Genomic DNA, 26887 nt, shown 5'->3' with positions numbered 1-26887 from the left:
GAGCGCGGAATTCGGAATTCCAGTGGCAGCCGAGCCTTGGTTCCCAATTACCATACTAGAGATAAGCGCCTGGCAGTCTTTGGGGCCCAGTGGCCCCACCCCGAGGTGGATCTACTTACTGCCTTGACCCCTTCCCTGTATTTGTCCCTGGATGTCACCCAAAAGAGCCTGTTTCCTGCATGTGTAAGCTGGGGGCATTTTTTTAAACGTCAATGATAGAACCATCCTGGTCCAACCCCAAGCGACGTACAGAGGCGACGCGGCGGCACAGGTGTGACTTTTATTAGCATGTAGGTCGCTGGGCCCACAGCTTCCCGGCGGAGGAGAGGGCCTTGGCAAAGAAATGAGGGTTAAATCCCGGCTCGCAGCTTGGGCGGGGCTGCCCAGCGCCGTGGGGCGACCAGCCGTGGGCGGAAAACCTTCAAAACTTGCGTGGACCTACCCTCTGCGCTCCCATGCGCCTCCCAGCCAAGGGACAGAAGGGTCCCCTCTGCACAGGCCTGCGGAGACTTCCGCCCACACCCAAGATGGTCGCCAACGGCGACAGGAACCGGTGGAGTTCGGGATGTGGGGACGGTCACTGGGAGGGGGCGGAGCCTCGCCTCCCCAAGTTCCGATCCCACCAGGACTGGATGAAGCGCGTCCAGCTGGAGCTTTGCCGCATCTGCGACGCTGTGCCTGCGCTCCTCGGGCGAGGAAGTCCCTTGGGGTGGGAGGAGGAAAAGGATTAAATTAATCGGCTTACCCAGGCGGATCGAATCAAGTACCTCCATTTCCGGAACCCAGTGTAGAGGAGATCCGGGGAGATGTAAAAGACCACGGCCTCCAGCATGTCCTGTACCGAATGGTCAGGGAGCCAGCCACAGAGGACGCTTAGGCCCTCAGGAATGGGGACTGGGAAAATGCTTTGGGATCTAAGTGGAAGAGCCAAATATCTAGCACCTAGAAGATGGGACCGCAATTCAAGAATTGACGTGTGCCCCACGCGATGGGGCACGCCTGTAATCCCAGAGAGGAATTACAGGGAGGCTAAGGCAGAGGATTGAAAGTTGGAGACCAGACTCAGCCATTTAGCCAGATAGTGCCTCAAAAAACGGGGGGCACTGGGGATGTACCTTGATGGTCAAGGGTCCCTGGATTCAATTCCCAGTACCCCTCCCCCCCAAATTGAAGAAATATCCCAAGAGCCTTGATACCCGAAAGAGGCGGTCCAATGATTTAGGACGCGGAAGGAACTTGCGGGTAGGAGGCGGTCCGGGACTACAGGTCCCAACTGCCCCGGGATATGACAGGACCTGGCGGGTAATAGGTGATCCGGGACTACAGGTCCCAGCATGCCCGGGGACAGAAGGCGGTCCGGGACTACAAGTCCCAGCATGCCTTGAGACGTGGAAGGACCTGGTAGGGACAGGCGGTTCGAACTACAGGGCAACGCTTGCCGCATGCCGCAGGGCCAGCGCTCACCATAAAGGAGCCCTCGAATTCGTCGCTCATCCTCCGGAGCTCGCGGCCGTAGCGCTGTGCAGCCCAGAGATTGGGGGGCGCCGAGCGCGAGCGGCCGCGGAAGGGGCTGGGCTCCTCTTCCATCCCTTCATCCAAATCGGTATCTGCGGGGTACGAGCTGTGGCGACTCCGGGTCTCCGTAGCCCCGGCGCCTGCAGAAGGGTTAGCGGGTTGGGGCGAAGTAAATCTCTGCTGCTCTGCGTCCCCCTAGCTGCGAAACCCTCCAGTGTAAATGGAAGGAAGCTCGGGGGCTTTTGTGGGAAATCGAGTTAAGGCCTCACGAAACCCGCACATCTTTGCTAAGTGCCAATAAGGGTCGAGGCCTTTTAGCCCATTAAATAAATGATTTTACACTGTGCTTGGAACTAAAGAGGCAGTGGTTGTAATTACTAGGATTAGGGAGGCGTCCTGCACAAGATCTGCAGGGGTCTCCAGAGGATGAGAACCTGGCAGCAACACTGATGTATCCTTCATCACACCTGCTTTGAAGAAAATGTCCAGAACTGTTGACTTTTCTTTTTCTGTTTTGGTACTGGGGATTGAACTCAGGGAGGGACACTCGACTACTGAGCCGTATCCCCAGCCCTATTTTGTAGTTTATGTAGAGACAGGGCCTCACTGAGTTGCTTAGCATCTCGCCATTGAGGCTGGTTTAGAACTCCAGATCCTCCTGCTTCAGCCTCCCAAACCGCTGGGGTTATAGGCATGCACCATTATGCTGGGCTGTTTGTTGACTTTTTTGATGTGACGTTTATGGAACACTTACTATGCATTAATTCCCTCCTTATCTTCCTAACCACCCTGAGAGTTGAGTACTACCACTGTTTCCGCGTTACGGATGAGATGACTGAGGCTTAGAGAAGACTTATAAGCCCTGAGGCTCGAAGTCCCTAGGTTTGATAGAATCCAGGGTCCACTGAGATGGACCTCATTCCCTGTCCAACCATCTTTAACTCTGAAACAACTTCCTCACCTTCACGAGGGCCTAATCCTAGCCTTTACTCCCAGCAGGTGTAAGAGTCACACCTAATAAGGAGTGTGGAGATGCTCTGTGAATGGCCAGCACTGTAGGTCAGTATATTCAGAAGGATCTCTGTTGTGAGGTCTGATCTGGGTACCGTGTGCCACTCTTGACTCCTGCCAACTATACCTTGCTGCTCACACCAAGACCTAGGACTTCCAGGAGCAGAAAACCCAGAGCTAAGACATCCTGGGGCACACACTTGGCATTCACAGATAAGGATGTCGGTCAGGAATTCTTTGCAGGAGGGAAGATTTAGGCCAGGTGTGGAAGCTGGGGTGTATCAAACAGAACATCTCCCCTCTCCAGACAGACCCCCCCACTTAGAAGAGGATGGGAACCAAAAAGAGCCACCCTGAGGTCAGGCAAGGGTACCTCAAACCCTCAGAAGAGCCAGATGGAAGTAGCTAAATCAGGAATCAACTGGGATGGGGCTGGAGTGCCAAGAACAGAAACACTCCTGATAAAAAATGGGCCTCTCTGGGGCTTGAGTTATGGCTCAGCTGTAGAAGTGCTTGCCTTGCATGTGGAAGGCACTGGGTTCCATCCTCAGCACCTCATAAAAATAAAATAAAGGTATTGTGTCCATCTATAACAAAAAAAAAAAATTCTTAAGAAATGGGCCTGCCTGCTTTTCATTTCTATGGGACACAGGCAGTGGAGCAGGGATCAGTAATTCTGTGGGTCCAGCCAGGACCATGTTCCTGCTCCGGGACCTTGAGCCCGTTGGGGTCTTGGTGTATTTCTCTGTGAAATGGGGGCAGTCCCTGTCTCCCAGGACGACTGGGAGAACACAGGAGAGCATCCCACCCTGTCCTTGCACATCCCCAGTGAGGCAGACACCAAATCCTATCTTACAGATGAGGAATAGAGGCACTGAGAGGTTAGGAACTTTCCTGAGTCACAGTGGCACACCCTGCCTGCCACCAAATGTCCAGGCAATGTTAGCTTCTGAGAACTCAACATTTGACACGTGCAAGTCACCTGAGTGATGACTTTCCAATGAGTAGTGCTAACACTATCACTCTCCCAGGAATTAAGACAAGCAGAAGAGGCCTGGAGGATAGCTCAGCGGTAGACCACTCACCTAGCATGCTGGAGGCCCTGGGCTGGATCCCAGCACCACAAACAACGAAAAACAAGCATAAAGGGCTGGGGATGTAGCTCAGTTGGTAGAGTGCTTGCCTCACGTGCACAAGGCCCTGGGTTCAATCCCCAGCCCAAAATAAATAAATAAAAGCATAAGAACACGGGCTAGGACAGATTGGATGTTTCCAATGTATGAATTCATTTAGTCCTCATCCTGTGCTAACAGGAAATTTCCTCACGGTCACCATTTTACAGAGGAGGAAACTAAAGCAGGACAGGGTAATTTGCCCAAGATCATATAGCAAGTGGCAGGGATGAAGCCAAGTGTGGTGGTGCAGGCCTGTAATCCCAGCCACTCCAGGAGGCTGAGACTGGAGAATTGCAAATCTGAGGCCATTCTGAGCAACTTAACATGGCCCTATGGACTTAGCCAGACCCTTTCTCAAAATAAAACAAAAAATGGATTGGGGATATGGCTGAGTGGTTAAGTGCCCCTGGGTTCAATCCCAGGTACCAAAACAAACAAAAACAGCTCAAAGCCTGTACTATGGGATGGAAGATTCTCAGCAAGCCATGAATTTGGCAATATCAAGCCGTGCCATCACCAAAATGATGCCCATTTGCATGAAATGAATTATTATTTTGTAGCACTGGGGATGAAATCCAGGGGTGTTCTACCACTGAGCTATATCCCCAGACGTTCTTTTTTTTTTTTTTTTTTTTGTACTGAGGATTGAACCCAGAGCACTTAACTATTGAGCTACATCCCTGGCCCTTTTAAATTGTTTAGGATCTTGCTAAATTGCTGAGGCTGGCCTCAAACTTGTGATCCTCTGCCTCAGCCTCCTGAGGAGGTGGGATATTAGGTATGCCTCACCATGCTTAGTTGGGAAAACCAAAAGTATCTGTTTACTGGGGCAGGGGGGCGGATCCAGAAGATTGTCTGTGAACTCCCTAGGGAAAGAGGTCAGGTGTGCCTAAGCCAATTTCCCCTCTAGGGGAAGGGAGTGCTAGAGCCTGGGTGGATACCCAGTCCTGCCCACTCAGGCCATCCACCTGGAGTTTAGCCTGAGGCGGATAGGGTGTGGGAGGGGACTGTGGCCTGGCAACTCACCTCCAGCTGAAAGCTCTGACTTACCCCCCAGGCTTCTGGGCAGCAGGTGGGGGCCCAATACTTCCACCTTCCCGCTGCCACAGGCTCCCTCATAAAAACAGAGCAGTTCAGGCACTTAGAAGCTGTGAGCTTCCCCACTAGGCAGGGCCAGGCCTAGATCCCATCTTTAGGATGCTAGGCTTCGAAAGCCCTACTACCCTGCCCTAGGAGGCAGAGGTTGCGGCCCCAGTGCTCTGTCCCACCCTGACCAGTGGCCTCACAAGCCATCAGCATCCTGTAGCCCCTGTGGGCTTAGACAGCAGGCCCTCACCCTGTCAGAGGGGATGAAATCAGAAAGCTCTAAGATGGGGGATGGTTAATATTTTCTGTCAAGAGCTAGGAAGCAAATAGTTCAGGTTTGGTGGCCACAGTCTCTGGGACAATTATTCAACTTTACGCTCACAGCGGAAGAAGCCACAGCCATACGGAGCTGACGGTACATTGCAGTGTTCCACTACAGCTTTATTCAGGACACTGAAACCTGAATTCTATCTAATTTCCCTTGTTAAAAATACTGTTCTCTGGATTTTTGTCCACTATTTTAAAAAGTGAAAAATCGCTAGATGCAGTGCCACAGGCTGTAATCCTGGAAACTGAGAAGCTGAGGGGAGGATAGTAAGGTCCAAGCCAGCCTCAGCCACATTTAGCAAGATTCGTTCTCAAAATAAATACCCAGCTACTTGGGAGGCTGAGGTATGAGGGCCATTTGAGCCCTGGACATTCCCAGGTGCCCCAGGCCCAGCAACTGCACCTCCAGCTTTAAGCTCTTCTCGGCCCATTCTTAGACACAGAGATTTACCAGAGGCCGTGGTCTACCAGCCCCTGCTGTAAGCCCAACTTCAGCCATCTTCGCTTTAAACCTCCAGTGGGTCCTATTGAAGGTTTTTATTGAAGGCCATGGAGACACAGGACTGCAAGTGCTTCTGCACCTTCCCCTCTGCACTGTTGGTAACAGGCATCAGGTCCTTCCTGCAAAGGAGGCCACCTGAACTCCCATTTAACAATCCAACAGGAGCCCAATGGCAGGATATAGAAGGGCAAAGAGATCAAATGTGAGCTGCCCTGCCCAGGTAGAAGGTTCCAGGCCACACAGTACAGGCAGGCCACTGGCCCTTGTGATCTTTTTTTGAAAATCACTTGCTTTTAAGAACTGATTATTAGGGCTGGAGATGTGGCTCAAGCGGTAGCGCGCTCGCCTGGCATGCGTGCGGCCCGGGTTCAATCCTCAGCACCACATACCAACAAAGATGTTGTGTCCGCCGAGAACTAAAAAATAAAATATTAAAAAAAATTCTCTCTCTTTAAAAAAAATTAAATTAAAAAAAAAAGAACTGATTATTAAATCAAACAGAAACATTTAAACTGGGTGTGGTGTCACTAGCCTGCAATCCAGCTCCTCAGAAGGCTCAGGCAGGAGGATCAAAAGTTCAAGGCCAGGGCTGGGCTATGGCTCAGTGGTAGAGGGCTCACCTACCACGCGTGAGGCACTAGGTTGGATCCTCAGCACCACATAAAAATACATTGTATGCACCTATAACTAAAAAATGAGTATTACAAAAAATAAAAAATAAAATAAGTAAAATATAGGGGGCTGGAACTCTAGCTCAGTGGTAGAGCACTTTCCTAGCATGTATAAGTCACTGAGTTTGATTCTCAGCAAGGCATATAAATAAAGAATAAAGCCCATTAACAACTAAAAAAATATTATAGCTGAGCCTGGTGGCACACACCTTTAATCCCAGCAATTTTGAGAGGCTGAGGCAGGATGATCCCAAGTTCAGGCCAGCTTGTCTCAAAATAAAAAAATAAGAAGAGCTGGGGATATAACTCAATGACAAAGTGTCCTTGGGCTCAATCCCAGCACCAACAGAATTTTTAAAAAGCTGTGTGCCAGCCTGTCAACCCAGCAGCTTGGGAGGCTGAGGCAGGAGGATCAAGAGTTCAAAGCCAGCCTCAGCAAAATCAAGGCCCTAAGCAACTCAGTGAGACCCTGTCTCTAAATAAAATATAAAATAGGGCTGGGGATGTGGCTCAGTGGTCAAGTGCCCCTGAGTTCAATCCCTATTACAAAAAAAAAAAAAAAAGAAAAAAATTTTTTTTTCACTCAAAGTCCCCACAGACTGAGTGGGGCCTCAACTACCCTTCCCCACCTCCCTCCCTTGGGAGGCACACTAGCTTGAGGCAGTCTTGGCCCCTGGGCCTCCCCATCTGCTCTTCCCGGTATCTGGAAAGGTCTTCCCACAGACATCGGAATGGCTCACCCATAGCCTCTTCCAGCCAGGCCTCCATGTGGCTTCTTCCCAAGAACCACCCCAGTGACTCTGCCAGCCCCCATGACTGTGCTCCTCTGTACTCTCTTTGTGCTCGACCCCTGCACACACCATCTTCTAATGCATTCTGTGTTTCCAGCCTATCTCCCCCGCCTCAGTAGAATGCGTAAGCTCCACAGGGCAAGGACTGCTTCCCGCTCACTGAGGCACCCCAGCAGCCAGGACGGCATGTGGCACATATTAAGTTCTCACCACGCAGAAGTGAGGGCTGAGGATGGGGAGGGACAGCCAGGTGCGGGTGGAGAACGGAGTGGGGTGTGATCAGAAAAGCAGCACGCTGGAGATATGGATGTTAAAGCAAGTGTGGGAGGCAGAGCGGGAGCCACAAATGGGGAGGGGGTTATTCAACTTCAGAGGGCCATGACCTGACTTGGCTTTCACAAGACCTCTCTGTTCCAGGTGCCAGCCCAGTGCCAGGCACCAGGGAGATGCAGGCTACTGAGAAATGCCCAGGCCCTCCTGTGCCCATCCTTCCATGTGACCCCAGTGTTTCCCAACTCCCACACCAGTCACAGAGCCTGGGAGGGCTGTCTTCCACTTGGGGATCAACTGCCCTTCCCTGGTACAAGGGCAGCTCCCTATGCGTGAGCCTCAGGGTGGAAAAGCACACACCTACCTGGTGGAAGGCTCTATCCCAGGGAAAGGTGGCACCCTGTGGCAGGCATCAAGCAGTCTTCCAACCCACCTCCTATTTAGGTAATACCAAGCACGAGTGACCTTAGGAGAGTCACTTCCCTTTCTGGATCACTGCCTGCCTTTCACCGATTTCTGTTCCTGGTCCCATAACAACAGATGCCCTTTTTGAGCATTTACTATGCACCATCTCTATAATCAATGCCTTCTGCACATTCCTGCCAATTAACTCAATAGTACTACAAAGTGATGGTGATTGTTTGGCTTGCAGAAGAGGAAACCGAGGCTCAGAGAAGTTAGGAACTCCCCTCAAAGCTTTCAGTGAGTGTGGGTGCAGCTCAAGTATAGGGAGTGACTGGGCTGAAGGCAAAGTGGATAGGCAGGTGGTGTCAGTGGTGGGGAACCTACCTCCATGGTTGCTGCTGCTGGTTGCCTGCCACTGCTGGTGACCCGTGTCCCTGGGGAGGCCTGGAGCCAAGCCACAGCCTGGTGGTTGATTCTTGTAGGGGCCTGGCCGGTCCCCTGCGGGGCTGGGGCCCAGGCCCCCTTCTGCGGAGCTGGAGTCTTCCTGCTCACTGGGCTCAAACTCTGGGATCTGGAACATGCTCTGGGCTGCGAGGACAAGATGACAGGTAGTCAGGGTGCAAAACTAGGGAAACGGCAGCGGTGGGAGACAAGGGACAGGTGTCCCTTTCTCCCTCTAATACCTTAGCTCATTTAGGCCCGCCGGTCCTTCCAGGCCCTCATCTATCTACTGCATCTGGTCCGGCAGGGAGCTCAGGGAGTTGCCCAGGACCTAAATCTCCCCTCTTGGGGCCCAGGTGCTCGGGAGCAGCCCCAAACCCCTACCTAGGCCCCGCCCCTCCCCGCCCTGCCGGTGGTTTGGCGCACAGGTCTCACCCCAAGCCCGTTCTCAAGGCCCCTGACCCGGGCCCGCCGCCTCCCTCTAAGTACTGAAAGTGCCCGGCCCAGGTTTCCTGGGTAACGGGAAATGTCACCGACCTGGTCCAATCAGCTCTCGGAATGAATCGCGGTTTGGCCCGGAGGCGGGGCTACTCCAGGCCGGGTGCCACCCTCGCCGCCGACCTGCGGGTCCTACCGCCTTCCTCCCCGGTCCCTCCTTCCTCTCCGGTCGCCCTGACTTCCTCGCGCCTGGAGCGTGCGTGGAAGCGATGAGGGCTTTTTCTGGGATCCCCATTTGGAACCTGGAGGCCTGCTTCTGCGGACGAATCCTTCAGCCCCTCAGGGCCTTAATTTCCCCCGTGTAAAATGGAGATAATGACACCTCCCTCGGGGGCCGGTGAAAATTTTGTAAACAGAATGGTGATTACTGTGGATGAAAGCACTTTGTAAAGCCGTAATTGACGCTCAGCCGTCGGATGCAATTATTGCTGCTGTTATTGCTTCGCCTGGACCGAGTGATCGGTCGGGAAGTCCCACTCTCTCCTCCTCCTCGCGCTGCCCGCATCTGGGACCCCTCCCAGCGCCATCTCGGGAGCACTTAAGATAAGAGAGGGAGCCTCCTCTCTGGCAGGATGAATGCCCGGGCGCGGGAGAAGCGACGGGGGCCCCTGTGAGAGCGAGCCGTGGGGCTCTCGGAGCTCTGCGGCTGGCAGACAGCGTGCAGGAGGCCGGCCAGGTGAGCGGGCCGGTGACCGGGGCTTGCGGGCCCGCTGGGGGCGTTCGGAGTCCGCGGGTCGGGGCTCAGGGGGCGGGGCCGGGGGCCATCTTGGCTATGGGCGGAAGTTTCCTTCAGAGACTCAGTGAGGGGAAGTGGTTGTCGCCCCCACCCGGGCGGCGTGATCCTAGTTTGAGGATAGAGAATTTAAGCGTGGGAATGGGCGGTGTTCCAAAGAAGCAAGGGCCGGCAGCCCAAGGCACGGCCCATCCTGGCGCACGTTGGGTGCGGCGGTGCCTCGGCGTCTCAGCCGCTTGCCGGCTCCCGTAACCCCGGGCACCCGTTGGTGGCGCAGCCCGCGCTGATTCTCGAAAGGTTCCACGCCGGGCGCGGCGCCGGGCTGCGGAGCCAGGGCCGGCCTCTGCGCAATTTGCGTAGCGAACGATGCCCGCGCAGGCGCAGGAGGGGGCGGAGCAGCGGGAGCCGGGGAGCTGGAGCCCCGGGTCCCGGCGACCGGAGCCCGCTCCCCTAGCCGCGGCCTGAGGATTGGGCATCGGCCTTTCCTGCCCCCCGCGGCTGGAGGGTGGAGGCGGTGGGCGGGGGAGAACGGCTGGATTCTCCAGGACCGACAAAGAAGCCCCCATACGGATTATTGGAGGAGAGAGAGTCCCCAAGCTTGGGGAGGGGGAGAGCCGGGCGTTGGGCGCCCCCGCAGCGATCACTGCCCTAAGCTGACCGGTATCGGCCGGCTCTCCCCCTCCTGCCAGGCCGACTTGAGCGACCAGAGCCAGGGACTCCTCTCCTTCAGCCTCTGCATCCCCGCATCCCTCTGGCTCTGAGGCCAGCCCAGGGAGAGACACCCCAACCCCCCACCTCCTTTGCCCAGGAGAGGACTGCCCTTCTACATCCCAGAGCCAGGGGCCCAGGTTGCCTGTGTCTCCCAAGGCAAGGGTCTTTCTGTTGAGGAGGAAGGCCCTGGCCAGCCACAACTTCTATCCTTCTGAGTTCCCATCTCTGTCACTGCACCCTCCGTATTTATTTCCCTGCCCCTTGCCAGTCCTCCATCTCTTTCTCTGGGATTCAGGCCTCCTTCCCTGACATGGAGAGTAACCTGTCTGGCCTGGTGCCTGCTGCCGGGCTGGTTCCTGCCCTGCCGCCTACTGTGACCCTGGGGCTGACCGCGGCCTACACTACCCTGTATGCCCTGCTCTTCTTCTCTGTCTATGCCCAGCTCTGGCTGGTGCTTCTGTATGGGCACAAGCGTCTCAGCTATCAGACGGTGTTCCTGGCACTTTGTCTTCTCTGGGCCGCCCTGCGTACTACCCTCTTCTCCTTCTACTTCCGTGACACTCCCCGAGCCAATCGCCTGGGGCCCTTGCCCTTTTGGCTTCTCTACTGCTGTCCTGTCTGCCTGCAGTTCTTCACACTGACGCTCATGAACCTCTACTTTGCCCAGGTAATTATGGTAAGGGGTGGGGGATGAGGGGGGCAAGTCTCAAGAGCCCAAAGGAGTGATGGGCATCTCTGCTCTCAGGTGGTGTTCAAGGCCAAGGCGAAGCGTCGGCCAGAGATGAGCCGAGGCTTGTAAGTATTGGGGCACTGGTGGGCTCAGCCCCAGGTCAGGGGCAGGGAGAAGCCTACTTTTCAGGGCTTAGGCAAGAACAACGCAGGGAATGTTTGTGAAAGAGCTTGGAAAAGCTAAAGCACCTGGCACAGATGGCTCAGCAGAGGCTTGCATACGTGAGGGTCGACAGTAATAGAAACAGTTGTATACTGTGAGGGGAAAGGACACCAGTGTCACCCATGATGGAGAAAGAGCTGGAGGCTCCAACCCGTGGAAATCACAAAGCCCAGGTGCACTTCTGGGTGACCTTGGGCTGCAGTACCCCTGTCACTGCACATTGTCTTCCAGATCATAAAGAACTTTCACAAACATCTTTCTTTTAACAACTTACCTAAGAAGATCTTATCTTTATTTGCAACTTGAGGAAACTGAGGCCCAGCCAGATAAAGGAGCGTGTTCAAGGTCACAGAGCTGGCAGGAAGCAGAGCCAGAGCTCAGATCTAGACTTCTGACTTCCAATCTGGTGTTTCTTTGCAAGATGCCACAGCTATCCCTCACCTTCTGACCTCTTTGGGCCTCAGTTTCCCAATCTGTAAAACTGGAAGAGCAGGTTTCAGCCTGGATGATCTGAATTCTGACAGACACTGGGGTCTCCTGAGGGCGGTAGTGTGGTTGGTGAATGCCAAGGGCAGTCCATGGTCTGAGGCTGACTGTGCTGTGGGCTGCAGGCTGGCCGTCCGAGGGGCTTTCGTGGGGGCCTCGCTGCTCTTTCTGTTGGTGAACGTGCTGTGTGCAGTGCTGTCCCGCCGGCGCCGGGCACAGCCCTGGGCCCTACTGCTGGTGCGCGTCCTGGTGAGCGACTCCCTCTTTGTCATCTGCGCCCTCTCTCTTGCTGCCTGCCTCTGCCTGGTTGCCCGGCGGGCCCCTTCCACTAGCATCTACCTGGAGGCCAAGGTAGGGCCACAAGTCCTGTTGCACAGGTATCCTTGGGGATCTTTGGGCAGTGGTCATCAGGGTACAGAGGAAGTTGGGAGCCTCCTCTCCCTGAGGATCCTCTGTTGTCGTCCATGCCAGGGGACCAGTGTGTGCCAGGCGGCTGCAATGGGTGGCGCCATGGTCCTGCTGTATGCCAGCCGGGCCTGCTACAATCTGGCAGCCCTGGCCTTGGCGCCCCGGAGCCGGCTGGATGCCTTCGATTACGACTGGTACAATGTTTCTGATCAGGTGAGTGTTAGGCCGTTTACCAGCTGTGGCACCTGCTCTCAAGCTGGCCTTGCTCTGTCATGGTGCTACTTGAGTGGGATTGCAGACTGGCACAAGCTCCTGCCTTCCCACAGGCGGATCTGGTAAATGACCTGGGGAACAAGGGCTACCTGGTGTTTGGCCTCATCCTCTTCGTGTGGGAGCTCCTGCCCACCACCCTGCTAGTGGGCTTCTTCCGTGTGCATCGGCCCCCGCAGGACCTGGTGAGGATCTCCATTCCCCTCGATGGGGCTAGTGGAAAAGAATGGACCCTGGGAATCCTGGGCAGAAGTCTGGGGACACCTGTGGGGGATAGGAGAAAGCACTGACGACAGTGACATCTCCCCCCTCCCACAGAGCACCAGCCGCATCCTCAATGGGCAGGTCTTTGGCTCCCGTTCCTACTTCTTTGACCGAGCTGGGCACTGTGAGGACGAGGCCTGCTCCTGGGAGCATAGCCGGGGGGAGAGCACCAGGTAGGAGTCCTTCCTGGCTTCTAGCCTGCTCCATCAGCGGTAGGATTGGAGAGCCATGTCCCCCCAGCCCCCACCTCACACCTAGCCGTTGTTTCCCCATCTCTTTTAGGTGAGGCCCCCTCTGGGTTCCTAGTGCTAAGTCCTCCACCTCCGTCCCTGGATGCAGTTTACCCTGGACCCCGGGGGGCTGGGTTGTAGGGATTCTGAGCCTCTCTTCCCTGCCATTCTCATGAATGTGGCTCTGGTCAATGCCCTGGGACTGACCCTGCTTCTCTGCCTGCAGCATGTCGGGCAGCCTAGGCTCTGGCAGCTGGTACGGCGCCATCGGGCGTGAGCCAGGCTGGTGTGGGGGCAGCCAGACGAGGACCACTCCTCTGCTCTTCTCCCAGGTGCCAGGACCAGGCGGCCATCACCACAGTCTCTACTCGACCCCACAGACGTGACCCCCCTTGTGCTCCCCCCCAGAGCACTCGGGCCCCAGTCCCCCTCACCCCAGGCCCCTGTGCCACGTTTATCTGCCGCTTCTTGCCCAGAATCCTGGGGGCCATGACAGCCACCCCCTCTGGCCGGCTCCTTGCTGCTCCTGTCGTAGTGAGCTAGTGCCGTTGCCCCTAGGATGGGAGGGCACGGCCCTAGCTGCCAGATGCCTACAGCGCCCTGGCATGACCTGCCACCTCCGCTTCCACACTGGAGCCAGCTACCTCTCCTGTGCCTGCCACTCAATAAAGTGTCTGTGCCCCTCTTCCGTTCACCTGTTGCATCTATGTTTTGGGTTGTTCTCACCTTTGCCTGTGTAGTCACAAGCTGATCCGACTCTGGCCCTTAAAGTGGGCTGCTAGGCTAGACAGGGCTATTCACGTCACCAAGGCTGGAGGGCACAGAGAGGGAGGGATCTGCAGCCATCAAGGGGAGGCTGCACATGCTTTGGTTCTAGAAGCTCTTCTGGGGTGGGTTCCTCCCATTCCTAACAATTTCTTCTCTTTTGTAATATCTTCCTCAAGATTCCCCCACCCCCGTGGTTCTGAGAATTGAACCCAGGGGTGCTCTACCACTGAGCTACATCTCCATCCCCTTTTATTTTATTTTGAGATAGGGTTTTGTTAAGTTGCCCAGTCTAGCCTTGAACTTGTGATCCTCCTGCCTCAGCCTTCTAGGTAGCTGGGATTACAGGCATGTCTTACTTTTTTTTCCTTTTTAAAAATGGGCTCTCACTGTATTGTCCAGGCTGGCTCTGAACTCCTGGACTCAAGCAATTCTCTGGCCTCAGCCTCATTGCAGGTAGCTGAGACTAGCCACCATGCCCAGCCCACAACATCTCCCTGGGGCTGGGGCTGTAGTTCAGTGGAAGAGCACTGGCCTAGCATGCACAAGACCCTGGGTTCAGTCCCCTGCACTGCCCTCCCCCAAATCGCATATTTTATGAAGCTGAAGCCTTCCAATTTTTGGTCAGGAACTAAAGCCCTTCTCCTGAGCCCCAGTGCACTGTGGTTATGTGGTGCATCAAAGTGATGGGGTTTGTGGAGGCCTGGTTGGTTTCTCTCTCATCACTCCTAACCTAGCCTTCAGGTGCCAGGGCTCAACGAGGACTGACAGAGGAGGTGTTGATGTGGGATAGAACAGTATCTGGCTCCCAATGAGGTGTGGGTTTGCCCACATGGGTGGGCTGCCTGGAGGATCCCCTTCTCTGGCTGCCCTAACAGCATAATCCCTGCTCTGTTCCTGCCTCCCTGGCAGATCTATCTGGTAGCTGGGAGTTATTAGAGGTCTGATTCTTGAGGGTTCCAGCTCCTGAGAATCCCCAGGGTCTAGCACTAGCTTGCCTGGAAACCTTGTGCTTAGGGTTGTTCTGGGGGCCAGGCTGCAGGCCCCTGCAGAGCTCCTCTGAGAACCAGAGAATTAGATGGAAGTTGGACAATCACTTTGCATTGAAAGAAAAGTTGCTGACATTTCTAGGACACTTGATTGGGCGGCCAGGCTCTGTTTTGAGCATTTATAAACGCTGACCTCTCCAATGCCCTGAACAGCACCTGAAGTGATAATTAATTTTCCTTTTTCTGAAAGTGTGAACAGGGACACTCCAGAGAGCTTGCTAACCTATCCAAGGCCCTACCAGTAGGGGGCAGTGGGCCTTAAAGCCCAGGTCTAAAATCACCCACCATGAGGGCAGAGGACTCCAGGAGGCAAGAGGAGGGTCTTGGGTGAGCCCAGAGGTTGTAAAGAAGTGGGTGAGAGCAGGGTGAGGGAAGGTTCAAGACCCCCGGGGCCTTGGCTGTTCAGACAGATGGAAGATAATACTGGCACCTGCAGCTTAGGCCCCTGGGGCTGACTCCTGGGCATGGCCTTGGAAACCAAGGGCTGGGGAAAGGAGAAGAGGAGTAGGAGAATGCCCACTCCAGTGACTTCCCAGCTGGGGCCCAACCCCCATCATTGGCCAAATTCAGGTGGCCTCATGGCCAAATCCACTGAGCTCAAGGGACAGGCTGTCCCCAGAGATATAGACCAGGGCCCTTCCCAATCCTGTAATGGGCTTGGAGAATGCCAGGAGATTAGCGTGGTTCCTGTGGGCCAACTGATGCCCAGGCCAGGGCGGCCACTGACCACACTGGGCTCTTGTCTGAGATTAGAGGGTTGGACCCAGAGCGACCCTTCTCAGGCTTTTCTGCCATCCACTGTCGCCGGCTAGCGAAGATCTGGGAGCCAGGCGGCCGCAGGTACAGGGCTTAGTGCGAGAGTGGTGGCGGGGAGCGCCGGTGGCTAGGGCGCGGCACTGAAGAGAGGAGCGGCGCTGGAGGGGTTAAAAGCGGGAGGAGGGGGCTTCAGGCGGGGAGGGAGGGGGTCCCAGCCCGGGCGGCCGCCCGCTCCGCCCCTGCTGCCGCCGCCGCCTCCGCGGCCCAGCCGGCACCGGCGAGGCGGCACGGGAGCCCCGGCTGCAGCCGCAGCAGGGCCGACAGTAAGTGCGGGGCAGGAGCAGGGATGCAGGGAGGACTCCTGGGGATCGGTGCCCGGAGGGGGCGCGTGACAGGCCCGCTGGACGCCCACCTCCGGCGGGTGGACACCTCCAGGAGGGGTGCTTCCGCGTGTCGCGCCGCCCGTCACGCTCCGAGGCGTCGGCGGGAGGACGCGGGGGAGGCGGTGGGAGCAAGCTGCGGGTGTGCAGCGTGTGGGGTGGAGAGCGCTGCGCGGTGGCCCTGGTCGGTGTGTGTGCGCACGTGTGCGTGGACCTTCTGGGGTACCGAGGCACAGCGAGCTCTCCCATGGGAGTCCAGTGTGCCCAGGGGCGACGGGAGTGTACCCGCGGAGTACCGCGTGCAGCCTGGGCAGTGCGGCGGGCTGGAGCCGCAGGGTGAAGCGTGGGCGCGCGGGTCTTTGTGCCCGCGTGTGGTGGAGCATGTCAGGGCGAGTGTGTGCGTGTGTGTGGGCGCCGCCTCCTGCTGTCCCGGGAGCTGTCAGCTGTCCGGGGGCTGCTGCATCGGTCAGGCCCTTCCCGCCCCGCGCCTGGTCCCTTCCAGGAACCCTCCCTCTCTTGGCTCTCAGCCTCTCCACTGCGCTGCGGCCGGGACCCGCCCCTGGGTTCCTCGAAAGTCTGGAGGGGTGCTGGAGGGGACCCTAGAGGCTCCCTGCCTGGCCCGTCGCAGCTACCCTGGGAGCCAAGAGAGGCGGGAAGAGAGGGAGGCGCCGCGAAGATGCTGCCGCAGCCACAGCGGGCGAGCCGAGCTTGGACCATCCTGTCCCCGCCCTGCGCACCCAGCCTCGCCTCCCCCTCTGCCTTCCTGGGAAAGCCGGTTCCCTACGCCCCCGCCCCAGGCCTTCAGCATTCCTCATCACCCATCCTCTCTCGAGGCAGGCTGTCTCTCCTACCTTCTCCCTTCCTGATGCCCTCCTTTTCTCACACCCTGGAGCCCCTGGACAGGGGCTGAGGGCCAGGCAGTGGAGGTAAGAGGGAGGGTGGAGGTGGGAGGGCTGGGTGTTCCTTCCTACTAGTCGGATTTGAGGGGTACAGCCATGTATAGAAAAGCTGGAGGTTTTGAGGACCTTGGGTATGTAGAGGATCAAGAAGGAGGGTGTGGGTTATCAGGCCAATTTATTGACCCTGGCATCCCTGGTTCTGCCCGCAGTGACCGCCGCTCCCCAGGAGCCCTCTGCCCCACCTCCCCAGGCGGGCAGTGGAGCTGGCACTGCCCCTGGGCGTGCCATGCGCAGCACCACACTACTGGCACTGCTGGCGTTGGTCCTGCTCTACTTGGTGTCGGGTGCCCTGGTGTTCCGGGCCCTGGAGCAGCCGCATGAGCAGCAGGCCCAGAGGGACCTGGGGGAGGTCCGAGAGAAGTTCCTGAGGGCCCATCCATGTGTGAATGAGCGGGAGCTGGGGGACTTCATCAAGGTGCGTGGGGGGCCAGGGTCCCTTCAGCAGACCCCCACTAGGTCCCTGTGCTGGGGTGCTGCTTCCAGATGCGTACCCTAAAGACTGGGTACAGGTGGGGTGGGGGGTGCTTGGCAGAGACTGGGATCCTGATCTCGGTTTTCAATATGGCGGCCACCGGGTCCTTTGTTTTGCTGGCGGTGCCTGGCACCTTGCTGTGCTCCTGGAATGTCTTCTTGACATGGTAATTGAATGAAGGAAAAATGAATGAATAAATGCCTGGAGCACATGGGATGTTACTTTTGCTCTGGTCAATTCATCTCATTAGGTTGCCAGTTAAAATCCAACAGGCCCAGTTCCACGTGAATTTCAGCTAAACAACCAATGCCATTTTAATATAAGTAGGTCCCATGTAATATTTTTACTTCCTAAAGCTGGCAACCCTCCTCCACTGGCTTCTATACATTTTTGGAGTCACAGATGCCTTAGAGAAGCCCAAGAACACTGTGAACACTTCTCTCCATCCCCCAAGTGTGCATGGAAGCATACACAGATGATTCTGGAGTATTCCTGTTCTGGCACTGGGGAGAGGGGTTAGGGACCCCTTCCCCCAAGACACAGGCTTACCATAGCAGACAAGTGGGTAGGGCCAGAGCTCAGCTTCCCTGAGGCACTTTTGGTCAACCTCCATCATTAAGGAAAGCTCTGAGCTTCAGCTTTCTGGGTTCAGTTGAGGAGCTCCTCTCCTTTCTCTGATTTCTGAGTCACTGTCATATGAGAATCTATGATTTAACTTTAATAAATTAATAATTATTACTTTACTGATGAGCACCCCTGTTCCCTGCCTGTTCTTTGTTGAGGGAGGGGCTTCTGTTGGGGAGCCTCAGCATTCCAGCACATTCCCAAAGTGGCAGGAACCAGGGTAGAGATGAGGTGGGGAGGGGCCAGCCAGGACCCAGGTGGCCTGACATGCCTTTGACACTTCCAGAAAGCAGGACAAGGCTGAGAGGCCTGGGCGGCAGAGCCTGTGTCTGGCCAGACCACAGGGCAGAGGGAGGGAGGGAATCTGACCTATTTTATTTGCACAATGGAACTGCTTTTTTCCTGGATAAGAAAGAAGAAAAGGAGAGGCAGGACCTAGAAGGGAGGGTGGTGGCAACTGCTTTACTTCTTTTCCACCATAAGAGTTAACTCTCTGAATTAGTCAGTTGTGCAGCAATTGGACACCTACTGTGTGCTAGCATGGGTTGTGTTGGGCAGGAGAGTGGATCTGGGGCTGGAGCATATGCAGACTCTGCCTTAGAAAAGGCCACATCTAGGTGAGGAGAGAGGTCCAAGGACAGACCGGTCACTGTACAGTGCATGGAAATGGAGCTTCCTCTCCTTTTTTAAGCACTCATTCTGGGCTGGGTGCAAGGGGGTGAGAAGAGAGATTCAGGGGCCTTGGGGATAGTTGGCACATGAACAGAGCCAGGTGAGAGGGATAGAGTTTAGGGACTGGGGACAAATCACTCGCAGCTGAACAGCATGGGCAAGGGCGTGGAAGCTGGAAAGCTCTGGAGTGTTTTGCAGAACCTGAAGTTAGCAGATGCCTAGTCATTTGAAGTAGAAATTAGAACACAGAATGACGAAGGACTTTTTCCCCCTAAGTGGTTAATTTATTGGAAAAGTGTTGCAAAATAAAAGTTAAATCACTTTTAATTAGCATTTCACCTCTTGCTTTTATTTTAAAATCATCATTAAAGGAAATGGAATAATCTTAGAGAATCTGGGGGGAAGGCTGCTGTAACGTGGGGTGACAAATCAGAGTCCCAGGAGAGAAGACTGGGGAAAGAGGGTGGTTGGGACCAGCTTGAAAAGGGGTTTGTGTGCTGATCTGGAGAGTCTAGGCTCTATTCTAACAGAAGCTGTTACTTTAGTAAGATGAATTTGGAAGGGGTCTTGCTAATGAGAACTGTAGTCAGGGAGAAAAGAGATGGCATATGCCAGACACTGCCCTTGTGCTCCTTGGGGAAGGTCCCTCTGCATAGCTATCTCCTTATGCTCTGACCTCCCATCATCTAGGGCAAGCACTCTCAGAACACAGACCCTGTCCAGCGAATCTGCAGGCTAGCAAGAGGGGCAGACAAATGGACACTTCATTCATTCTCTAATGTTTATTGAGCACCTAGTATATAACTTCAGTGTGTTGTGCATGTGTGAACATCCTAATATTGGAAGCAAAATTTGCCAATATAAGAACATTTTTGGAGGGAAAGTCCCTAACTTTAATTATCTAAGCCAAGGGACTCAAACTGAGTCTCCACAGGGGCAGTGGGAGTGGTGGGGTCTGTGGAAATCTGGAAATCACAGGATGAGATTGCCACGTGGGAAGTTATCCAACAAATACACCAGGCTTACTCTGTTCTAAGTGCTTTAACTCTTGGGGACAAATCTGTAAGGTTGGTACTGTAATCATCACCAGTTGATAGATGCAGAAATGGAGGCACAGAGGGTCAACTTGCCCAAGGTTGCACAGCACCAAGATTTGAACCCAGGGAGTCTGGTCCCAGGGTTTCTATTCCTGACTGTAAAATTAGCAATCTATTGTGTGAAACTAGGGGTCTGGTGACTCGAATGTTCCTGAAACTTTGTGGAGGTCCCACAGACTTGCCTGCAGGTGGATTAGCTACCCAATTTGCATCCTTGGCTGCAAGGGACCATATTCAAGGAGATGAGAGGGAAGGGGAGAGGCGTGGTGGGGGATACCACCCTAGAGGCTGGTGGTGCAGGGAATTGGTCCAGATAGGAAGGAAGGACTGAGGTTCCTCCTTCTGTGCCTTGTCCTGCAGGATGTGGCTAAAACCCTGGGAGGGGGTGCAGACCCAGACACCAACTCGACCAGTAACAGCAGCCACTCAGCATGGAACCTGGGCAGCGCCTTCTTTTTCTCGGGGACCATCATCACCACCATCGGTGGGGGAGGAGATGCAGCATGTGGAGGGGGGCAGGGGCAGGGGCAAGGAATTTCCTTATGGAGGAAGATGCAAGGAGAGGCAGAGGGTGCCGCCGACAGCGCCTAGACTCCTTGCACCATCTCTCTGCCCAGGCTACGGCAATGCAGCCCTGCGCACAGATGCTGGGCGCCTCTTCTGCATCTTCTATGCGCTGGTAGGGATCCCACTGTTTGGGATCTTGCTGGCAGGGGTCGGGGATCGACTGGGCTCCTCCTTGCGCCACGGCATTGGTCACATCGAAGCAATCTTCCTGGTGAGCTACTCCACATCCTTCCTACCCTCATGCTGAGCTGGGATTTCCTTCCTTAGGTACCTGCCCGGGAGCACACACCCTCAGATGGCACAAGCTCCTGGGGCTGGGGCGGGGGGATGGGCGTAGAGGTTGTTGGTGTCTCTGTGGTCCTGCCTACCGCCCCTCCCTGCAGAAGTGGCATGTGCCACCAGAGCTGGTGCGAGTGCTCTCTGCGATGCTCTTCCTGCTGATCGGCTGCCTGCTCTTTGTCCTCACGCCCACATTCGTGTTCTGCTATATGGAGGACTGGAGCAAGCTGGAGGCCATCTACTTTGTCATAGTGACGCTCACCACCGTGGGCTTCGGTGATTATGTGGCCGGTGAGGCTGCTTTTCTTTTTCTTCTTTTTTTTAATAGTTTTTATTTGTTGATGGACCTTTATTTTATTTATTTGTATGTGGTGCTGAGAATCGAACTCAGTGCCTCACGCATGCTAGGCAAGCGCACTACCGCTGAGCCACAACCCCAGCCCGAGGCTGCCTTTCCCTATCCACTTTCTTCTTGTCAAAGAGCTCTGCACTCTCCCCTCTCTGAATTCCAGGAGGCACTACTCCTAAATCCATCAGGAATGCACCATCACAGTCTTCCACTCATGCGATACATTAACATGCACATTGACATCCCTGCATGTGTGAGTCCCATGTATCCTCACACATACAAATAGTGCACCTCGCCCACATCATGTTGTTGCATGAGATCAGCCCTGCTTGCATGCTGTTACCTTGCATGCCTTCAGCTTGTACACGCTGATCTTCTTGCACACAGTCACACACTATAGCAGATCCCCTTTCTCCTAGGAGGGCGTGCTCTCTCAAGGAGCTTCGAACCCAGGCATTGAAGCCCAGCAGTGAACCTGGGCTCACAGGCTTGCCCCCAAATCAACTTCTTTCCTTCTTCCCTGGGGCTGTTCCAGGCGCTGACCCCAGACAGGACTCTCCAGCCTACCAGCCGCTGGTGTGGTTCTGGATCTTGCTCGGCCTGGCCTACTTTGCCTCGGTGCTCACCACCATCGGAAACTGGTTGCGAGTGGTGTCCCGCCGCACTCGGGCAGAGGTACGAGCTCTTGGGTTGGTGTAGTACTAGTGTGCATTGCACTCCAGTAGCTCGTTGGCCAGTCTCTCTCCCTTCTAGAGTGTGGTTTCTTCACACTAGGTCTTTCAGGCACAGACTGAGACCCCATATGTGTCCTGCTGGAAGCAGAGCGGTAAACTCAGATTTGAGTTTACTAGCTCTCTGCCCTCATGGAAAGGGTTGGCAGATTTCTGCAAATAAACATGGAGAAAGTCATGGGTTTTAAGGAGGCTATTGAGAAGGCTGAGGCAGGAGGACGGCAAGTTGGAAACTAGCCTGGACGATTTAGCCAAGACCTTGTCCCAAAATGAAATAAGAAAGGCTGGGGAGTACCTCAGTGGTAGAGCACTTCCCTAGCACATGTGAGGACTTGGCATTTGTTCAGTAACAAAATTTTACTATATGTCTAAAAAATTGCAAGAGATATACTATTCTAAAAATTTATTTGCTATTTATCTAAAACATACATTTAAGGGGCTGGGGTTGTGACTCAGGGGCAGAGCACTTGCCTAGCTTCTGTGAGGCACTGGATTCGATCCTCAGCACCACATAAAGATAAATAAATAAAGGTATTGTGTCCATCTACAACTGAACACACACACACACACACACACACATTTAACTTGTGTTTTGCAACCCTACTGAGAGCAATCAGCAGGACAGTGGTGCAAAGCTCTCCCAGTACTGGAGGGGATTCTGAAATAAACATGGGGTTTTCTAAAAGGTGATTCGGGGCTGTGCCAGAGGGGAGAGCATGAAGCCTAGGCGAGGAGCCCGATCTCCACTTGCTGAGTCTGGAGGACCGGGCAAAAGGAATCCTGATGGCTGGTTGGAGAAGGGACAGGCTCCTGGGGTTGTAGAGCAGGTCAAGGACCCCTGGTCGAGGATTACTTTTCCTCCCCGCGCAGATGGGTGGCCTCACGGCGCAGGCTGCCAGCTGGACTGGCACAGTGACTGCGCGGGTGACCCAGCGAGCCGGGCCCACTGCACCACTGCAAGAGAAGGAGCCGCCACTCCTGCCCCCACCGCCCTGTCCAGTGCAGCCAGTCCTCAAACCTCAATCCCCTTCACCCCCGGAGAAGGTCCATACGCCTTCCCCGCCGACAGCCTCCGCCCTGGACTACCCCAGCGAGAATCTGGCCTTCATCGACGAGTCCTCGGACACGCAGAGCGAGCGCGGCTGCGCGCTTCCTCGAGCGCCGCGGGGTCGTCGCCGCCCCAACCCACCCAGGAAGCCAGCGCGACCCCGGGGGCCCGGACGTCCCCGAGACAAAGCCGTGCCAGTATAGGGGCAGGATCCCTGGCTTCTCAAAGGACTTTGTTCCTGCTGTGTCCCCGGCATGCTTGGCTTGTTTGACCAAAGAGCCCTCTTTCAATGGGACTGAAGCCTGGGAGGAGGCTACCGGTTGCCAGCGACCTCTCGCCCTGGCCCCTTCCTCACCTCCATCCATTTCCAGACCCCCAAGCCTTTTCTGTCTCGCTGCTCTGGCCGGGCCTGTCCCTCACAACACCTCACGACTGTGCCTCAAAGCCTGCATCAATAAACATCAGTCTGCACCGCCGCGGGCGTGCGCTCGGGCATGCGGGTGGGTGTGGCAGTGCTTTCCTCCGGCCACCGTGGGGCACGTCTGCCCTCCCGTGGCCCCGGGCTGAGGATCCCGGGCCATCACTTCGGACAAATTGGGTTGCACTTAGGCTCCAGTCCTTCCTGGAGGAGACCGGGTAGGGTCCGGCGTGGGAACCCTCCGAGACCAGCTGGAGTCTCCAACCTCAGCACCTGGAAGAGGGGTGGGTGGGGAGGGATGGGAGAGCGGTGGGGCATCTGGTGTGGAGGGCTGTGGTCTGAAGTCTCCGGCACGAGACCCGCTATTCCGGAAGGACACGCTGCCCCTCCCCCCTCCTGGAGCGTGACCCCCTCCTCCCCGCCCTGAGGCCTGTGGCCACAGTGTCCGTTAGGGCTGAACCATGGAGGAAAGGCCTTTAAAAGTAAGAACTCTTCCCGGACCCCTACCCGTCAGCCCCCCCAACTTCACCCTAGGTCCCATCCAGGCCCCTGGTGTCACTCTCAGCCCAGGCTCCGAGCTGCTCCCACCCATCCCCAGATCCCACAGAGTCCCAACCGGGTCCACTCAATGTCCCCGCCCCAGCCTGCCCTCCCTCCCCGCCCGGCTCCCCGCCACCCTTGGCCTCCCTCGTTGTGTGTGGCCCCCAGGCGTCGTCCAAGTCTTCACAACGTCGCGGCTCCGAGAAGCTGAGCCCTCACCCCGACATTCGCAATTTGTGGACCATGGCCTCGCTGTCCGAGTCACAAATGAACGTGCCGCTGTCCCAGGTCTGCAACAAATACTACGAGGAGGTCACAGTCCCGGGCGACAAAACTCGCCGGCGGGCCAGCTTGAAGGGCCGCTGGAAGGACGATGGGGAGTCCCTTTCTCTGAGGGACAAGGTCAGCTTCAAGACAGAGAATACGGAATTGAGCTCCGGCAGCTCCCAGCAAAACCGTGTGGATGAGAATACCAATTCCGAGTTAGGTCAGTGTGGCCTCGCCAGGTTGTGGGTGCCCCCAGGGCAGGAACTGGCCAAGGCCCCAATTTCCCTTGCTATGAAACGGGGGTGGGGGTAAGCTGAGAGGATCCAACTTTCCAGGATTGCCTGGGAGGGGCGCCAGGACGACTTTAAATCAACCAAACATTCCTGGAGCGCCCCCTACCGGGAAGGCATCTTACCAAACGCAGCTCTAGAGACTGCACCAAAAAGTTCCAAGTCAGACTTGTACCATCTTTTAAAACTTTTTTGGTACTGAGGATCCAACCCAAGACTTTCAAGCATTCTGGGCAAGCACTCTGCCACCAAATACATCACTACCTCCCCTCCAACCCCCAACCCTCACCCCTGCCCCAAGGCACTAGGAATTGAACTCTAGTGCTCTACCACCGAACTACATCCTTAGCCCTTTTTATTTTGAGACAGGATCTCCTTAAGTTGCCCAGTTTGGCCTCGAACTTACTAACCTTGAGCCTCAGCCTTCCCATAGCTGGAATTACAGGTGTGCATCACTCTGTCTGGGCATTGGTTACAATTTTAAGCATCTAGCACATGCCAGATACTATTTGGGATTTGCCTCTCACCTCTGCACTTTACCCTTTCTACTTTGATCATGGAATTAGAACCAAGAATATAACATAAGAATTAATACATACTGAGTCCTGGCTCTGTGCCAAACACAGGACTTTGCTTGTATTGTCACCTTTAAATTTCATGATCTCCATAGGGGCTTGCTTTATATATTTATTTCAGTATTGGGGATTGAACCCAGGGTGCTGTACAACTGAGCTACACTCCCAGTCCTTTTTTTTTACTTTGAGACAGGGTCTCACTAAATTGCCAATGCTGGCTTCAAACTTGCTATCCTTCTGCCTCAGCCTCCTGAGTCACTGGTGTTACAAGTGAGTGCCACCATGTTGGGCTAAAAACCACTCTTTTATTTTTCATCTTCTTTTTTTTTTAGTTGTGGACCTTGATTTTATTTATTTTCATGTGATACTGAGACTGGAACCCAATGCTTCACACATGCTAGGCAAGCACTCAACCACTGAGCCATAACCCCCGCTCCTGCAGTCCACTCTTATGACACTATTTTACAGATGAAGAAAATGAGGCCCAGAAAGTTTAGTCACTGGCTTTAAGTCTCACAGAGTGGGGCAGTAAGAATGAAACCCATGTGGGTGGGATTCTTAAAGCCTAGGATATAACCATTGTCCCATACTATCTCCAATTAATGTAGCCCATGGAGCTGGTCTTTGAACCCCACTTCCTCTCACCACATGCCTACCCATACATCTCTGCTCCAGGGAAACCCAGGAGTCTGTGGATAATTGACCCTCTTTTTTCTTTTCCCAGAAAGCTCTTCTTCAGTTTCAGTGATCAGTTTTTCGAAGTACATGCCCCATCGAGCCTACTGGGCAGAGCAACAGAACAGGGTTGGAGGGGCCCAGGGAAAGGGGTAGGGGATGTTATGGGGTGGAGGATGGATAAGTTGAGGGCTGCAGCAGTGAAAGGGTGGGGGTGGCTGGCAGATTGGTCAGGGGTCTTGGGGCTGCAGGGATGAGGGGCATTTCAGCTGTGGGCAGAACTGGGGTCCTCAGAATGCCTGAGCCTATCACTGCTTTTCCAGCTTCCGCTGCCCCTGATGGAACTCATGGAGAATGAAGCTCTGGAAATCCTCACCAAAGCCCTCAAGAGTGAGCTCCCCTCCCCTGACGACTTCCAGACACACACACACACACACACACACACACACACACACAAGATCCTGGTGGATTTTACAGGGTTTAGGTCTGTGGGAGTGGGGTTCCAGGATGTGTATGCGCTGGCAGATCCTTTTAGCACTCAAAAATACTTGAAGGGCCCTTCAAAAGTTAAAAGTTGAGAAACCAGACACAAGAATACCCAAGGAGGAGGGCATGGAGTGACCATTTAGTGGAGCTCCATTTAATGGAGCCCTCTTTTTAGCTAGTCCGGTTTTCCAAGGCGGTTTCTCTATCTGGCCAAGAGAATGACAGCTTTTCTGTGACTCTGGCTCCCTGCCAGAGGAGGGAGAGGACTCAGTGGATTATTTGGATAAACTTCTCCTGTTTATGATATGAACGTGCAGCTGGAAGAAGGGTCAAGAAGTTTAATACAGTAGGCGGTCCAGGTGTCCACCAAGCTGCAGGCTCCCATCTCTCTGGTTCTGGCCTGCAGCTAATTCTCCAGCCTTAACACTCAGTACCGGGGAGATCCAAAGTTCCCAGTTCCTCGAATCACACATGAGGCGCCTGCTAGTGGGGGGGCCTTGCTGGAGCTCATAGAACTGAGCCAGTTCTGCCCTCCTCCAAGGCTACCGGTCCGTGATCGGCAGGGACCATTTCATGACTAAAGAGCTGCAGCGATACGTCGAGGGGCTCAGGAGGCGCAGGAATAAGAGGCTGTACTGCACTTTTCAGTGAACTCCCGACTCCAGCAGCCGCCTGACTCTAACCCTTGCCCTGCCCTGTCCTGTCCCCAGACCCAAGTGGAATTTTAGCCCTAGAGAAATTAAAAGAGTCTATACGTGCTTTGTGAGTCAGTGCGTGGCTTCCCGCGTGAGGCGGACGCACGTGGCCCCGCCCTTCCCCGTGACCTTCATTCGGTCACCGCAGTGACCTTGAGTTTTCTCTGTCCGGGTCTTAACGGCCCTGCCTTCCAGGGATTCGTAGTCCAGGGATACTTGCATGTTTAAGGTCAGCTTCTCCCACCCTGGGTTCCGCAGCTTTATGGGGATATTGAGTCTGCGGCTCAAGTGCCCAGCGGGCGTTATCTTGGGGGAAGGGGAAAAAGAAAAAGGGGCAGCGCCCCCGTCGCTGTTCTAGGTTCCACCCCTCATGCATATGCAGATACCCCAACCTCTCCGTTCGTCCCGCCTTCTCATTTTCATAAGGATTTCGTCTCCCACGGCAGCTGCGGCCACTGATCAACCTCGCCCACTCCTTCCGCGCAAAGCGCGCCCCGCCTCCTTCGT

The 26887-nt window shown here is 55.1% G+C and overlaps 4 protein-coding genes across 8 annotated transcripts; 3 read left to right on the top strand and 1 right to left on the bottom strand.

Annotated features, from left to right (window-relative positions):
• Positions 1 to 264: 264 nt before the first annotated feature.
• On the bottom strand, positions 265 to 9403 carry Bad (BCL2 associated agonist of cell death). Of its 3 annotated transcripts, none has more exons than XM_013362055.4 (4): positions 8732 to 9403; positions 8138 to 8341; positions 1465 to 1655; positions 265 to 703 (listed from the first exon to the last, which is right to left on the bottom strand). In XM_013362055.4, the coding sequence occupies exons 1-4, from the start codon at positions 8925 to 8927 to the stop codon at positions 578 to 580; spliced, it is 717 nt and encodes a 238-aa protein (XP_013217509.2). In that variant the 5' UTR covers positions 8928 to 9403; the 3' UTR covers positions 265 to 577. The 3 variants fall into 3 exon arrangements, with proteins under 3 accessions (XP_013217509.2, XP_005333557.2, XP_005333558.2); XM_005333500.5 differs by lacking the exon at positions 8732 to 9403 and adding an exon at positions 8630 to 8716; XM_005333501.4 differs by lacking the exon at positions 8732 to 9403 and adding an exon at positions 8437 to 8594.
• Positions 9404 to 9468: 65 nt separating this feature from the next.
• Positions 9469 to 13211, top strand: Gpr137 (G protein-coupled receptor 137). Its single transcript, XM_013362054.3, has 7 exons — positions 9469 to 10803; positions 10882 to 10931; positions 11640 to 11865; positions 11986 to 12135; positions 12249 to 12377; positions 12511 to 12629; positions 12913 to 13211. Exons 1-7 carry the CDS (start codon positions 10447 to 10449, stop codon positions 13070 to 13072), a joined length of 1191 nt encoding a protein of 396 aa, XP_013217508.1. The 5' UTR covers positions 9469 to 10446; the 3' UTR covers positions 13073 to 13211.
• A 2273-nt stretch (positions 13212 to 15484) lies between these two features.
• Positions 15485 to 22910, top strand: Kcnk4 (potassium two pore domain channel subfamily K member 4). Of its 3 annotated transcripts, XM_040284165.2 has the most exons (8): positions 15503 to 15579; positions 16474 to 16562; positions 16745 to 17010; positions 19821 to 19944; positions 20078 to 20238; positions 20411 to 20597; positions 21191 to 21330; positions 22257 to 22910. In XM_040284165.2, the coding sequence occupies exons 3-8, from the start codon at positions 16822 to 16824 to the stop codon at positions 22635 to 22637; spliced, it is 1182 nt and encodes a 393-aa protein (XP_040140099.1). In that variant the 5' UTR covers positions 15503 to 15579; positions 16474 to 16562; positions 16745 to 16821; the 3' UTR covers positions 22638 to 22910. The 3 variants fall into 3 exon arrangements, with proteins under 3 accessions (XP_040140098.1, XP_040140099.1, XP_021587480.1); XM_040284164.2 differs by lacking the exon at positions 16474 to 16562 and having other exon boundaries at positions 15485 to 15579; XM_021731805.3 differs by lacking the exon at positions 15503 to 15579 and having other exon boundaries at positions 15616 to 16562.
• Positions 22911 to 22984: 74 nt separating this feature from the next.
• On the top strand, positions 22985 to 26444 carry Catsperz (catsper channel auxiliary subunit zeta). Its single transcript, XM_005333573.4, has 5 exons — positions 22985 to 23334; positions 23561 to 23879; positions 25249 to 25328; positions 25523 to 25589; positions 26227 to 26444. Exons 1-5 carry the CDS (start codon positions 23314 to 23316, stop codon positions 26334 to 26336), a joined length of 597 nt encoding a protein of 198 aa, XP_005333630.1. The 5' UTR covers positions 22985 to 23313; the 3' UTR covers positions 26337 to 26444.
• The last annotated feature ends 443 nt before the right edge of the window (positions 26445 to 26887 follow it).

The sequence above is a fragment of the Ictidomys tridecemlineatus genome, chromosome 4 (genome assembly GCF_052094955.1).
Source record: "Ictidomys tridecemlineatus isolate mIctTri1 chromosome 4, mIctTri1.hap1, whole genome shotgun sequence".
NCBI lineage: Eukaryota > Metazoa > Chordata > Mammalia > Rodentia > Sciuridae > Ictidomys > Ictidomys tridecemlineatus.
Note: the sequence above shows the minus strand (reverse complement) of the source record. Positions and strands in the feature narration are given on the sequence as shown.